Source organism: Lepidochelys kempii, chromosome 21 (assembly GCF_965140285.1).
Source record: "Lepidochelys kempii isolate rLepKem1 chromosome 21, rLepKem1.hap1, whole genome shotgun sequence".
Lineage (NCBI taxonomy): Eukaryota > Metazoa > Chordata > Testudines > Cheloniidae > Lepidochelys > Lepidochelys kempii.
In genome coordinates, this window is record NC_136400.1 from 18,446,369 (window position 1) to 18,460,449 (window position 14,081).

Here is a 14,081-nt window from a genome sequence, read left to right on the forward strand (position 1 = left end):
ACCTATGTGTAAGTTAGAGTCTTTGGTCACCAAGATCTATAAAGGTTTCAGTGGTAGCCGTGTTAGTCTGTATCAGCAAAAAAACAAAACAAAAACCGAGGCATCCTTGTGGCACCCTAGAGACTGAACAAATTTAAGATGCTACAGGATCTATACAGTCTGCTGAGTCTAAAACAACATCTTTCCTCCACTTGCTTGTAGGAATCTTCAGTTGGAATCCATGTAGACTTCCTCTGCTGAAATCACTGCTAGCCAGTCAGCTAACAGATTAACCAATCACTCTGTTAAGTGTTTAGATTTAAAGAAAACCATGTTACAAGAAAATACAAAACTGAGAATAGCAAAACAGAAATGACTCCTTCCCCATTACTACATTTAAAGAAACATTAGTAACCCAGGCTAGTTGAGACAATTTAACTAGAACAGTTTGGTTAAAATCAAAACAACATCAAAAGCATACAATTAAAACAGAAGTTATTTTTCCCCTTCCAATTTCTCCTTGCTATAATTAGCATTGCCCATACTTCCCTGTTAGAGGGTTCACAATATCACTAACCAGCTGCAAAATGCTTCAGCAGTAGGGACACCAGCCTGCTTCCGGCTCCTAGGCTCAGCTTCTCTCAACTCACCCAGGGCACGTGGCCTTCTACAAAGCAGCTGCCCCTGGAGTCTGACTCCAGCAACAGGGAACCTATTGGAGCAGACCCAAAACTACCACACCCAATTCCAGAAGCTTCTGGATGTGGTGTGCTTAATCCGCCTTGCAACAATGACCCAGACACAGCTCATTCCTACCTCCCCCAATGGATCTCTTAAAGAGATAGCTCCCTATTAAAAAGAAAAGGCGTCTGGAAGGTGCCACAAGTCATAGAATCATAGAATCATAGAATATCAGGGTTGGAAGGGACCCCAGAAGGTCATCTAGTCCAACCCCCTGCTCAAAGCAGGACCAATTCCCAGTTAAATCATCCCAGCCAGGGCTTTCTCAAGCCTGACCTTAAAAACCTCTAAGGAAGGAGATTCTACCACCTCCCTAGGTAACACATTCCAGTGTTTCACCACCCTCTTAGTGAAAAAGTTTTTCCTAATATCCAATCTAAACCTCCCCCACTGTAACTTGAGACCATTACTCCTCGTTCTGTCATCTGCTACCATTGAGAACAGTCTAGAGCCATCCTCTTTGGAACCCCCTTTCAGGTAAGTTGAAAGCAGCTATCAAATCCCCCCTCATTCTTCTCTTCTGCAGGCTAAACAATCCCAGCTCCCTCAGCCTCTCCTCATAACTCATGTGTTCCAGTCCCCTAATCATTTTTGTTGCCCTTCGCTGGACTCTCTCCAATTTATCCACATCCTTCTTGAAGTGTGGGGCCCAAAACTGGACACAGTACTCCAGATGAGGCCTCACCAATGTCGAATAGAGGGGAACGATCACGTCCCTCGATCTGCTCGCTATGCCCCTACTTATACATCCCAAAATGCCATTGGCCTTCTTGGCAACAAGGGCACACTGCTGACTCATATCCAGCTTCTCGTCCACTGTCACCCCTAGGTCCTTTTCCGCAGAACTGCTGCCTAGCCATTCGGTCCCTAGTCTGTAGCTGTGCATTGGGTTCTTCCGTCCCAAGTGCAGGACCCTGCACTTATCCTTATTGAACCTCATCAGATTTCTTTTGGCCCAATCCTCCAATTTGTCTAGGTCTTTCTGTATCCTATCCCTCCCCTCCAGCGTATCTACCACTCCTCCCAGTTTAGTATCATCCGCAAATTTGCTGAGAGTGCAATCTACACCATCCTCCAGATCATTTATGAAGATATTGAACAAAACTCCTTTTCTTTTTGCGGATAAAAAAGTCCTCCTTTTCTTTTTGCGGATACAGACTAACACAGCTGCTACTCTGAAATCTCCCTGTTAGGCACATAGGTTACAGCAGTACTGTGGTTAGTGAAGGTTGCCCAACACTGCACATTATAAGACCACGTTTCCATTTTTTTAAATAACGTTGCCAACTTTAGCAGATTGGGCTGAAATTTTCTATGCCAGCCAGGTGTATGCGTCAAGATAAGGAGTTCGGAAAGATCCAGCTCAAATGGTTCATCTGCTTCTGAGAATGAGGTTACGGAAAAATACATCGTTTTGCCCATCTTTAAAAAAAATCTTACAGCCATTTTAGCCAGACGGCCTAGTGCCTCTATGGCGTGGAGGAGGGACTCTAATATTCCACTGCTGTCTGCAGATTATCTAGGAAAACCCCTTGGGACAGCAGCAGGTTCACACACAGGGTGACAGTCTACTACCACTGCCAATTATTCCCTTCGCCTCAGTGGCAGAAGTTTGGAGGCTGGATCAAAAGGGCAAATCTGACAACGGAGGTGGGGTCAGCCTGGTACAATTTATATTTTTTCAATTGCTTTTGAAAAAATTAAAACATGACGTGTAAGAAAAATGATGTTTTAAGAAAGTGAGGGAGCCCGCCGGGCCACCTCACACCGCGGCCGGCTCGCCCCGCCCCCCCGCGAGCTCCCCGCCCCCGCGCTGCTCCCCGCCGGCCCGCGGGGGCGCTGTGCGCGGCTCGCGGCTTCCCTCGGAGGCGCCGCGTGCCGTCGTCGCGTGACGTGTTGCGTTCGGCGCGCGCGGCGGCCCGTCCTGTGGAGCCCGCCGGCCGGAGCGGCGGCGCAGGATGGCGGGCGCGGGGCTGGTGGCGCAGGGCCTGAAGGAGGCGCTGGTGGAGACGCTGACCGGCATCCTGTGCCCGGTGCAGGGCGTGCGCGCGGCCGCCGAGGAGCAGGTGAAGGTGCTGGAGGTGACCGAGGGTGAGTCCGGGCCTTTCCCTTGTAGCCCGGCGCGGCCCCGGGCCCAAGCGGAGGCTCCGCACGGTGAGGGGCAGCCAGGGCCGGGCCCCCATCTCCGGGCTGCCTCCGCCGCTCTTCGCCGGCTTGCGTCCCGGGGCCACAGCCAGTCGCCCTGCGGGAGCAGGCCCGCCAGCAGCGCCTCGCACGCCCGGAGCTCTCCCGCCGGGAGCCCGCTCTTCGCCGGGCGGCTCTAGCTGGGGATGCGCCCATTCCCTGGGCAGGCGTGAGCGGCGGGGGGGCCTGACGCCGAGCCCTGGGGCTCTCTGCCGCCGAGCCCAGGCTTCCTGCTCCCTCTTCGTGGAGCGCTTCCCCTCGGCCCTGCCTGGAGCCTCCGTCTTTTGTATAAAGCTCTAGCTAGTCTGTGCCAGAGGCACTGGCAGCGCCCCTGCATCCTCCTCTGCCGGGAGGGAAAAGGGGTTTCCGGTCTCTTTTCCCCGATGCAGAGCCTCCTGGCCGCTGAGAAGTGGGGTGCTCTGCTGCTTTTCATCTTCTCCCTTGAGTTGCTTCCAGGAGTTTGCTTCAAGCTATGTTGTTCTCCACCCCCCCCCCCCAATCTCTTTTACAAGTGTATATATATTTTTCCATTATGTAACTCTGTATGGCTTGGGACACAAAAGGAACAAAGGGTTAACTGGCTGGAAGTGTTAATTTAAGAGGGGGTAGTAAAAGAGCTAAATTTGTAGAGCTTGACTAAAGAGACTTGTGTGAAGTTTTTAAATATTATTTAAGTAGTGTAACGTTTTGCTTTGTATGAGGGGGTATAAACTAGGAGTAATGAAATTACGAAAAGGAAAGTGTGGCTCTTACGGTTTTCCTTGTGTTTCTCTTACTAGATTGAATTTTCCAAAAAGGATAGCCCCATCATTTGGGACTTTCATGTAATGTTTAAAAATAAAACAATACAAAAAGTATCAGAGGGGTAGCTGTGTTAGTCTGTATCCACAAAAACAATGAGGAGTCGGGTGGCAGTTTATGCCTGTTCTGTCATTTTCACTCCATGCATCTGAAGAAGTGAGTTTTTTACCCACAAAAGCTTATGCCCAAATAAATCTGTTTGTTGTACCAAGGTTTTAGGCTTCAGTGCAGGACTAGTAGACGTGTTGGACTTAAATACTTCTATAGGTGCAGTCAATGTCAAGTAAAAACACAACTTTTGTCAATAAAGTAAGTAAGGCTTTGGAAATACATCAGCTTTTTCATAGTTGACTTTGGAACCAGAGAGTTTGCCTGGAAAATTCCCAATTAACTTTGAAGGCAAAGGAAAATATTTGACTTTACTATCTTTTCTTTTTCATTATCATAAATATCTTGTTGCTAATCCTTGATAGTCTCCATATAGCTTAATCTCCTTGAAACCTCATGCACTGGCAGTATTGGGGGTGATGGTGTAGGATTGTGGTAAACCATATTTATTTATTGTTCTTGTTGTGGATACCTTTGGGGTCAGTCCTAATTCTTTTGATTTCACTGGCTATCATTGATTTTAGTGGGGACAGTGTGTGTTTCTGTGAGAATATTGTCCTTTATTGATTGTCTGAAGGAATATAAAGGTCTACCTGTTGGTTTACAGAGCACTTCCCTTAGCTCCAGTTGTAGAGGCCGGTGTACCTAATCCTGTGGGAACTCTCTTTTGGCTCTGCACATGTTTGATTATGGAGAACTTGCATATTTCTTATGGACCTTATGGAACCCGTCTTTACACTCCTTATCTAAGTGCTTTCCTCACCATCTCACATTCAAAACTGTCTTACTGGTGGCTATTGCTTCAGGTAGGAGAGTTAGTGAGACTAAAGCACTAATGGCAGACATCCTCCTATTCTCCCCGAAATATGGTCTTCCACAAGGATAAGGTGGTACTGAATTCCTCACCAAGGTGGTGTCCTGCTTTAATTTAAACAAAACTACCAACCTCCCTGTTTTTCCCAACTCTCGCTCAAACCTAAGTGGAACATATAGCAGATCACAATTTATCAACTAGCAGCATATATGATCCTTCCTTCAAGCATCAGGGCACTCAATTAGAGCCCAGGCAACCTCCTCAGCATACCTGAGAACTGTTCCTGTATCAGGGCAGCCACTTCGAGCTTAGCCCATACCGTTTCCCAGCTTTGTGGCCTAGATTTGGTGTTTAGATCAGATGCTGAATCTGAAACCTGTTCTTCAATCCTTATTTAGTTAGATATAGCTAGGTAGGATTTCTCAGACCTTTGTATTCATCAGGGAATTGCTAACTAGTCAAAAGAGGGAACCACACAGCCAAAGACTCGAAGAAAGAATGTTAACTGTAGTTCTTCAAAATATTTTGTCTGTCTGGATCCCAATGTGCTCCCTCCATTGCTACTTCAGAGTTCAGATATGGTGGGATTCTGCACTTAAAAATTAGATCAACCTAGCTTTGTTGCTTAGGGGTGTGAAATTTTTCACACCATGTGCAATGTAGTTAGGTTGATCTAAACCCCAGCGTAGATGTAGCTAGGGAGACAAAAAAAAATATTTAGTTGACCTAGCTACCACCTCTTGGATAGGTGAATTAACTTCATTGATGGAAAAACCCCTTCTGTCGATGTAGGAAGTGTCTACAGTGCTACAGCTTCATTGCCATAGCTGTGCTGCTGTAGCATAGTCATACTCTGAATGATGGAACTGAGGCATTTGGGGCTGCTCTGCCCTACGTACCGTTGGGGTTGGAGGGGGATACAAGAATATGCAAGATGCAGATTGGGCTCCAAAAGGCACTGCTGGTCAAAAGATTCCAGTCTCATGTGGTGTGCGTGCATCTTTAACTGTATCCACGTGGACAAAACACCTCAAAGAACCACAGTTACTATAAAGTAAGTAATCATTCTTTTTAAGAGCTTTTTTTAAAAAATTGTTCCTTTTTGAAATTCTGTATGTTCTAGTTCAATTTTCAGACACATGTCATTAAGAATATCAACAGTTAGTCCCCTGAAAATGGTATGCTTCTCGTAAGGCTCAAACAGCATTACATTGCTCCAAAAAGAGCTGGAGTGAGAAGTGGAACTATTGCAGCTTATTCAATAGAACTTCATTTATTTTCACCTTGGGCACCTTGAGTATCTTTTGGCAGTGACTTTTGCTCTCCTATGCTGTGCTTTATTCCAATACCAGCCTGTAGGGAGCCAGTGATATCATCTGTTCTGTGCGTGCATGCTTATAGACAATTATAGAAGGCAGAGGTGAGTTAGTAAGTGGTGGGACTTGGGGAGCAATCCTATAGGGTGCATGTAAAGGGGTTGGAGTGGTCATATCTGCATCACAATTACTCTTTCTCCCAAAGTAGTAGTCCTCGTTACGCCCTGTCAAACACCCCTTATGGCTCCCCTCCCTTGCAAAGTCCTGCTCCAGCCCAAATGAGGGATTGTCATTTGAGCCAAAGCAAGGTCCCTGTTACCTAGCGCTGGGTCTTCATCAGACAGACAAGCTGACAGCGTTGCTTCTAACCTGCCTGCAGCTGCCATTCACCTCCTCCGTCTCTGACGAAAAGCGGGAGGCAAGGTGAGCGGAGAAGAGGGATAACAGCTGTAGATGGGCCTGGAATGGGACTCCTAGTCCTGCTCCTGAGTTAGCCAGTCTGAAGCTTGTGTAGATCTTGAGGGGGCTTGTGGGGAAAGAGTTTGGTTTCCACTGGCATAGGGGCTGCAGTGTGGGCAGTACAGGGAGATAGCTGAGAGTTAGGGCAGCCATCTTGATCCCTCCCATTCCAGCTCCCCCAAAGTATTACTCTCCCTTCAGAGTATTCTCAGAATAATACGTGCCCCCATAAATGGCGTAGGGAAAGCTGACTCCCCTCCTCTGCAGAACCCAGCTCCAATAGAGATCTCACTGGACATGACCCTCTTAGAAGAACAGCAGGTTCTTTGGCACAGTGACAGCTATCACAGACCTCCCTTTTACCCACTTTTCATAGCAGTGGTGGAAAGTGAGGCAGAGAAGGTAGCAGAACTACCCCACTGCTCTTGATGTGACATGTGTCACTGCTGTATCTCCCCATCTGTTAGATTATGGTAATACTTCTGTTTCTCCCCTTGTCTGTCTTGTCTAGTTAGATGGAAAACCCCTCATGGCAAGGGCTGCCTCACAGTATGTACATACAGTGCGGAGCACGGTGTGGCCCTGATACCAGTTGAAGCCTTTAGATGATTCTGTAGTATGAATAAATAATGGGGACAGGGTATTTTGTTCTCTCTCTAAGTGCCTTTCTCTACTAGAGATGGTCATATACACCGCACCTCTTCCACAAAATACCACACACCTTGGATTATAAGAGGGTAAAAATGCATTGTTCCTTTTAATTATTCTAATGCAAAACACTAATGCCAAAAATAATATTTTAATTATTCTAATGCAAAACACTAATGCCAAAAATAATTCAGGAAATAACCTTGTGTGTCAAGATTGGCATAATAGTTTTGCATTTTTATGATTTAGAGGACTGTGGTGTCTGCACAGATTTTTATGTTATGTATGTATGGTGATTTCTGGTGGCATTGGAGTCTGCGTTATTGGCTATTGTCATGTATAGGGTGTTCAGATGTGCAAAATATGGTTACTTTTACAGGAGATTTCCTTGCTTTTGCCTTGGTGGGTTTTGTACTTCATCAAACTTAACTATAATCAATTTTGGATTTTTTTGGAGCAGGAGGCTATATTAGAAGACACTGTCAGTTCTGCTTTATTTGTGACACTTTATATTGCTTTTAAATTTGAACCTTTAGCTTTACATCAAATCACCTGTTGCATGGGCTGACCTGCATAATCATTTGTAAATGTAGTGTGTAACTGGTATGCATAAACCTTTCAAGAATTGAACTTTGGATTATACATCCCAGGTTAGAGTATTGTGTTCAAGAGTCTTGTAAATGTTCTTCCAATATCCTCTTTTCCTGAGGTTGTAATTAAGGAAATGTTCATCTGAACTTTATCATTTGGTGCTTTAGAACTCTGCTAAGATTCCCAAGCTACAACTTGGGGCCTATCTATTCCAAGCAAAGAATCTGTTGCAGGTACAGTGATTTCATGGCATTGTTTTGTTGCATAACTTGTGCTTCAGCAGTGTAGTGTGTTTGTGGCCCCACAGTTTTCTGACAGCACTGCTTTGGTACACGTGCATGCATAGTAGGCTTTATGTTACTATGGATATATCTACACTAGAAAGGTAAATCGACCTATATGAGGTCGACTTACAGCCACTGCAGTAATTACTGCAGACGTGCATGTCCACACTACCCTCCTTGGGTTGGTGGTGTGTGTCCTCACTAGGACGGGGAGGGTGGGGAGCCACCCGTGGCTTCTCTCCCCTCCCCCAACTGTGAACAGGAAGGCCAAAAGTCTCCCAGGGCTTCTCAGCCCCCACCCACTCCCCACCAGGCAGCCTTGTCAATTTCATGGCTCAGGGGCCAGTGGGGTGCAGCTGCCTGGGCTTCTCGCCCCAGCCACGCTCTGGGAGCGGGGTCCATTCTTGCCCCAGCTCGCTACTCCAGGGAAGTGGGGGAGGGGGGTAGAGGGGCAGATGGGTTCTAGCTGCCTGGTTTTCTTGTCAGTTTCATGGCTCCTGCAATGAAATTCACAAGACAGCCAACATCCCCTGTAAGTAAGGCAGTGTCTACATGTACACTGTGTCGCCTTAACTACAACAACATAAGTCCCGAGCCTCTCATGGAGGTGAAGTTATGATGTCGGTGTAGTAGAGCACTTACATTGGTGGGAGGAAGGCTGTAATGTAGACATAATTAAGTCAACGTAAGCTGCCTTATGGCCTTATGGCGACCTAACTGTGTAGTGTAGACCAGCCCTATGAGTATATCCTTGAATTCAAGAAACATTTATCGCATAGTATCTAGTACTATTACTGGGAACAGGGATTTTAGATAGCTTGTAAATTTAAGGAAATGAATTTTGAAATGCAGTAGGACGAACAGCACTTAACCCTCTTTCATGTTTGTATGTCTCTCTCTCAACACTGGGAGAAGCCATTAATAGTTGGCACCAGTTTACCCAGATCTGAGCTTATGGACTTGTTCTCTGCTGTTCAAATGGCTGTCTGCAAATGGTTCTTTTCATTTAAAGCCATATTTCCTTGTAATACTTTTTTGTTTAGGGTAGCTAAGTCTTTGGTGCCCCTGTGGGAGTAATGCACCTACCGAGTGGGCAGCAAATGTATTATATGCCCCTTAAATTTTTTTTCCCAAAGAATTTGATGCTTTTTGTGTGGAATTGAGTGTCTTCCACTGAGGACTGCTTGAGCACAGACAGATTATTCAAAACATTTCTAGTGTGCCACATCTCCTTTTGTGCCAAGGACATGCACATGGTCCTCTGCTCAGTCTGGGATTGTCTTGCTTAACTGGAGAAGCTGTGTGATATAGCCATGAGTTGAATTTCTGAGCTCATCCAAGTAAATGCCTCCCATGGAGAGGTTATCTTCCCCTTCTCTGGTGGGTTTGCTGGCAAGTCCCACGCAGTTGCTCAAGCGGATCCTGTGGTAGTCTGTACGCCCCACAGCAGGGTTTCTCAGCCTTTTTATTTCTGAGGCCGCCCCCTCCCCAACCTGCTATAACGATTCCAGGGCCCACCCGTGCCACAGCACCTGTTTTTCTGCATATAAAAGGCTGGGCCAGCATTAGGGGGTAGCAAGCAGGGCAATTGCCTGGACCCCAACGCCACAGGAGGCCCTGTGAAGCTTCACAGGTTGCTCAGGCTTTGGCTTCAGCCCTGGGTAATGGGGTTTGGAACCCCAGGCTTCAGCCTCATGCAGTGGGACTTCAGCTTTCTGCCCTGGGCCACCTCAAGTCTAATGCTGGCCCTGCTTGGTGGACCCCCTGAAACCTTTTTGAGGTCCCCCAGTGGGCCCTGGACCCCTGGTTGAGAACCACTGCCTGACAGGGAACTAACTTTTAATAAAATCTCAGCCTGCAAGGGATGATAGCTTAAATATTCTAGTGAGTGTTATGCAGAATATTGGTGATGGGTTTCTTCTTACCCTGCAATTTGAACATTATCACACCCCCCAATGGCTCTTCTGGTTTTCAATATATTTTAAAAAAGGAGGACTTGTGGCACCTTAGAGACTATAAAATTTGGTGCCACAAGTACTCCTTTTCTTTTTGCGAATACAGACTAACACGGCTGCTACTCTGAAACCTGTCAATATATTTTAACTCTCTGTGAGTTTCCACATAGTCCTCATTTAAATTTCACTTTAATTGTTGCTTTAACTCTTTCAGGGCAAGAAGAAAGCCTTTATGTAACCAATTTTTTTTTCTATTTACATTGCTTCTAAAACATTTCACAAGTCTAAAGTATTTGTCAATGACATTTAACTTTTTATCTGTTGGAATTATTGCAAATCAGCAAAGCCTATCTAGTATCACTTAATGGGCAGTACTTTTTATGTAACTAAGAACCCAAGTTTCTTGCATCCCTGATTTGCCCACTATTTGTGAGTCGGAGACAGAAAACTAAATTCTCTGCAAGTATATTACCCGTGAGAGCTTTTAATTTTGATCTACTTTACTATTTGCTCAAAGCCAAATCTCTGTTTAATAAAAGTAACATAAGTTCAAATGGTGATATTATAAGGGGGCACCAGCTCCACTTTAGTTAGAGTTACCCTTTTAACAGAAAGGGCTTCAAAACCTTAAGTGCTGTAAAATCTGCATGCTTACTTGGAATTGCCTTGGAATTTGATGTGCCTCATAGGGATACGGGGTAGGGTTAGTGATACAAATTTGAGGTCATTTGAGCAGGGATCATCCAAGTGTCAGCCAGCTGAGAAAACAGCATTTCTTAAGGTCAACCCTATTCTACCAGCATGTGTTGGTGTACACTTCAGGGTGAAACTATGGCTCTAATCCGCCCCAAAGGGTCTCAACTGCTTGACATCCCAGCTGGTGCATGGCACCCATACCCCTTTTGGGAAGCAATAGTGTAAACATTACTGAGTGGAGATTTAACCTCTACGGATATGCTCAATCCTAACATTCATGCACCAAAGAAATTATACTGGGCATGAACAGATAGAGAATGTAAGAGGGTTTCTAGCCAGCCCATTTTCAGAGGATCTGGGTGACTCAAGGAGATGTACTATGTGTTGAAGCTGAACTACACCCAGGCACCATAAGGTGGAACCCACTATTGGTAGAAACCTAAAAATGAAATGCAATCATGTTGCTGCCAACTGCCTCTGTCAGAGTTTTTTTTTTTTTTTTTTTTTTTAAATTGGGGGCAAGTGTAGTCTGAATACAGCAGAAAATTCAAAAGGTGTTCAAACTATTTTTGAAAGGAACAAAATTTAAACGTGCAAATGCTTACTGGGAGGGGAGGGGAATAAATGGGAATGGGTGGTACGGGAGGAGAGGCATTGCGTGACAGGGAGATGGGTTGAATGGAAACTGGGGGAATAGGGTTGGGGGCACTTGTCAACCTCATTTTCTTTTCTTTGTGAGTGCCAAGATCTCAGGAGGGCCCAATCTGAGCTCCTCTTCCTGCCTCATGTGAACTGGAATCTGGGTATCCCTGCCGCTCTGGAATTGTTAGTCACTTTTCCTGCCCCTATGTGTGTTCCAGGATATGGGAGGGACCCTTCCAAGTCATGTCATAGAATCATAGAATATCAGAGTTGGAAGGGACCTCTGGAGGTCATCTAGTCCAACCCCCTGCCCAGAGCAGGACTAGTCCCCACTAAATCATCCCAGCCAGGGCTTTGTCAAGCCTGACCTTAAAAACTTCTAAGGAAGGGGATTCCACCACCTCCCTAGGTAACGCATTCCACTGTTTCACCACCCTCCTAGTGAAAAAGCTTTTCCTAATATCCAACCTAAACCTCCCCCACTGCAACTTGAGACCATTACTCCTTGTCCTGTCATCTGCTATCACTGAGAATAGTCTAGATCCATCCTCTTTGGATCCATCTTTCAGGTAGTTAAAAGCAGCTATCAAATCCCCCTTCATTCTTCTCTCCCGTAGACTAAACAATCCCAGTTCCCTCAGCCTCTCCTCACAAGTCACGTGTTCCAGACCCCTAATCATTTTTGTTGCCCTTTGCTGGTCTCTTTCCAATTTCTCCACATCCTTCTTGTAGCGTGGAGCCCAAAACTGGACACAGTACTCCAGATGAGGCCTCACCAATGTCGAATAGAGGGGAATGATCACGTCCCTTGATCTGTTGGCAATACCCCTACTTATACACCCCAAAATGCCATCGGCCTTCTTGGCAACAAGGGCACACTGTTGACTCATATCCAGCTTCTCGTCCGCTGTCACCCCTAGGTCCTTCTCTGCAGAACAGCTGCCTAGCCATTCGGTCCCTAGTCTGTAGCGGTGCACGGGGTTCTTCCGTCCTAAGTGCAGGATTCTGCACTTGTCCTTGTTGAACCTCATCAGATTTCTTTTGGCCCAATCCTCTAATTTGTCTAGGTCCCTCTGTATCCTATCCCTACCCTCCCAGCGTATCTACCACTCCTCCCAAACTTGCTGAGGGTGCAATCCACACCATCCTCCAGATCATTTATGAAGATATTGAACAAAACCGGCCCCAGGACCGACCCTTGGGGCACTCCGCTAGATACCGGCTGCCAACTGGACATGGAGCTATTGATCACTACCTGTTGAGCCCACAATCTAGCCAACTTTCTACCCACCTTGTAGTGCATCCATCCAGCCCATACTTCTTTAACTTGCTGACAAGAATACTGTGGGAGACCGTGTCAAAAGCTTTGCTAAAGTCGAGGAATAACACGTCCGCTGCTTTCCCTTCATCCACAGAAGTAGTTATCTAATCATAGAAGGCAATTAGGTTAGTCAGGCATGTCCTCTCTCTCTGCCTCAGTTTTCCTAAATGCACAATTCGGATAATGATGTTTCTCTGATTGGTAAAGTGCTTTGGGACCTACTCATGAAAAGTGCTATGTAAGAGCTAGGTATTACTATGTATTAGCTAACCACTGTAACATCTCAACTGCAAACCTACACGATAACTACAATTGCCTAAATGACCACTAACTCCTACCTAGATGATTTCTCTTTCTGTTCAAAAAGTTAGGAAATTCACTAACACACTTTATCTCACAGTTAATCATGATTTAAATCACTAGTCAGGAAGGCTCGATTTAATCATGGATTTCTACATAAAAGTGCATTCTTGTTAGTTGTTAAACCTTAATACATATTCTTCACAACTCAGAGATAGATGTAGGTTTCATTTTTAGAAGGTACACACGATACATTTTTAAAGTGATTTATTTTGAAAACTTTTCAGATTAGTTTTACAGCTATATCATCATCTTCAACGCAGCTTCCTCCTGAGAAGGAAGACTTCTCATGATGTTTCATTCGGGCAACCAGGCCTTGCATTTCTTTGTTGCACTATTTGCACGCATGCCTCTTACCCACAGGTAAAGGAACTTCATTAAAATATTCCCAAACTGGGTCTCTTTTACAGCCTGCTGCCATTATAGGTTTTCCCTTCCAGTGAGATAATGGTATGGTAGATCTCAAATCAATGAAGGCTACACTCAGAAAGACCTCAAGACTTCTGGAATATGCTGCTCAAACAGTTTCACTTTTGTTTCTACTGTATATCTGTCCTTTCTCACATTTATCTCCAGACTTCTTCTCCACGTCCAGATCTATTCCACCCCCAACAATCTTCTATTCATTAAACTTTTTGAAACTTTGCACTTTTAGAGAGTGGTAAGGGATCGACTCTTTGTACACAAATTTACAGAGGGACAATAGAGTTGAGGTCTGTTATTTCTTACCTCTATATTTATTTAAAAACATTTTTGCTGTTAACAAGCCAGAGACACAAATCCACAGTTTGAGAACTGCAAAACTAAGCATCTCTGATGGTATCTTCTAGACTGAGCACTGAGTCCCATTGGGTAGATAGAAAAATTAACCTAAATAATCTATACAGAAGCCCCTGGAACTCCATAAGATTAGGTCCCTAATCCATGAACTATTGGAACTCATTTACAAAACTTTTCTTAAACATTACATGAATATATTGTCTCATACTATAGAATTAGAATTTATAATCCCTATTCCATGATGAGATATCTTTGAGCTATAATGTATCTTAATTAAAACTATCTTTAGATCGGATTTTTTTATTAAATGCTTTTTGAGGGAAAAAAACCTATTTTTTAATTAAAAAAAAATAATTGATTTGTATTCATCCTGATTATTCTTTGCGTGGCTCACCTGGCCAA

At 44.9% G+C, this 14,081-nt stretch overlaps 1 protein-coding gene across 5 annotated transcripts in view; it reads left to right on the forward strand.

Moving 5' to 3' along the window:
• The first annotated feature begins 2,600 nt into the window (after positions 1–2,600).
• The window catches only part of IPO9 (importin 9), a 204,363-nt gene continuing 192,882 nt past the window's right edge, over positions 2,601–14,081 (forward strand). For 2 of the 5 annotated variants that reach the window (XM_073320214.2, XM_073320213.2), the window contains exon 1: positions 2,605–2,811. In XM_073320214.2, coding sequence (XP_073176315.1) covers positions 2,679–2,811 — 133 coding nt within the window. In that variant the 5' untranslated portion in view covers positions 2,605–2,678. Of the gene's footprint in view, positions 2,812–14,081 lie in introns of all 5 variants that reach the window. The other 3 variants (XM_073320215.2, XM_073320210.2, XM_073320212.2) reach the window with 3 other exon arrangements.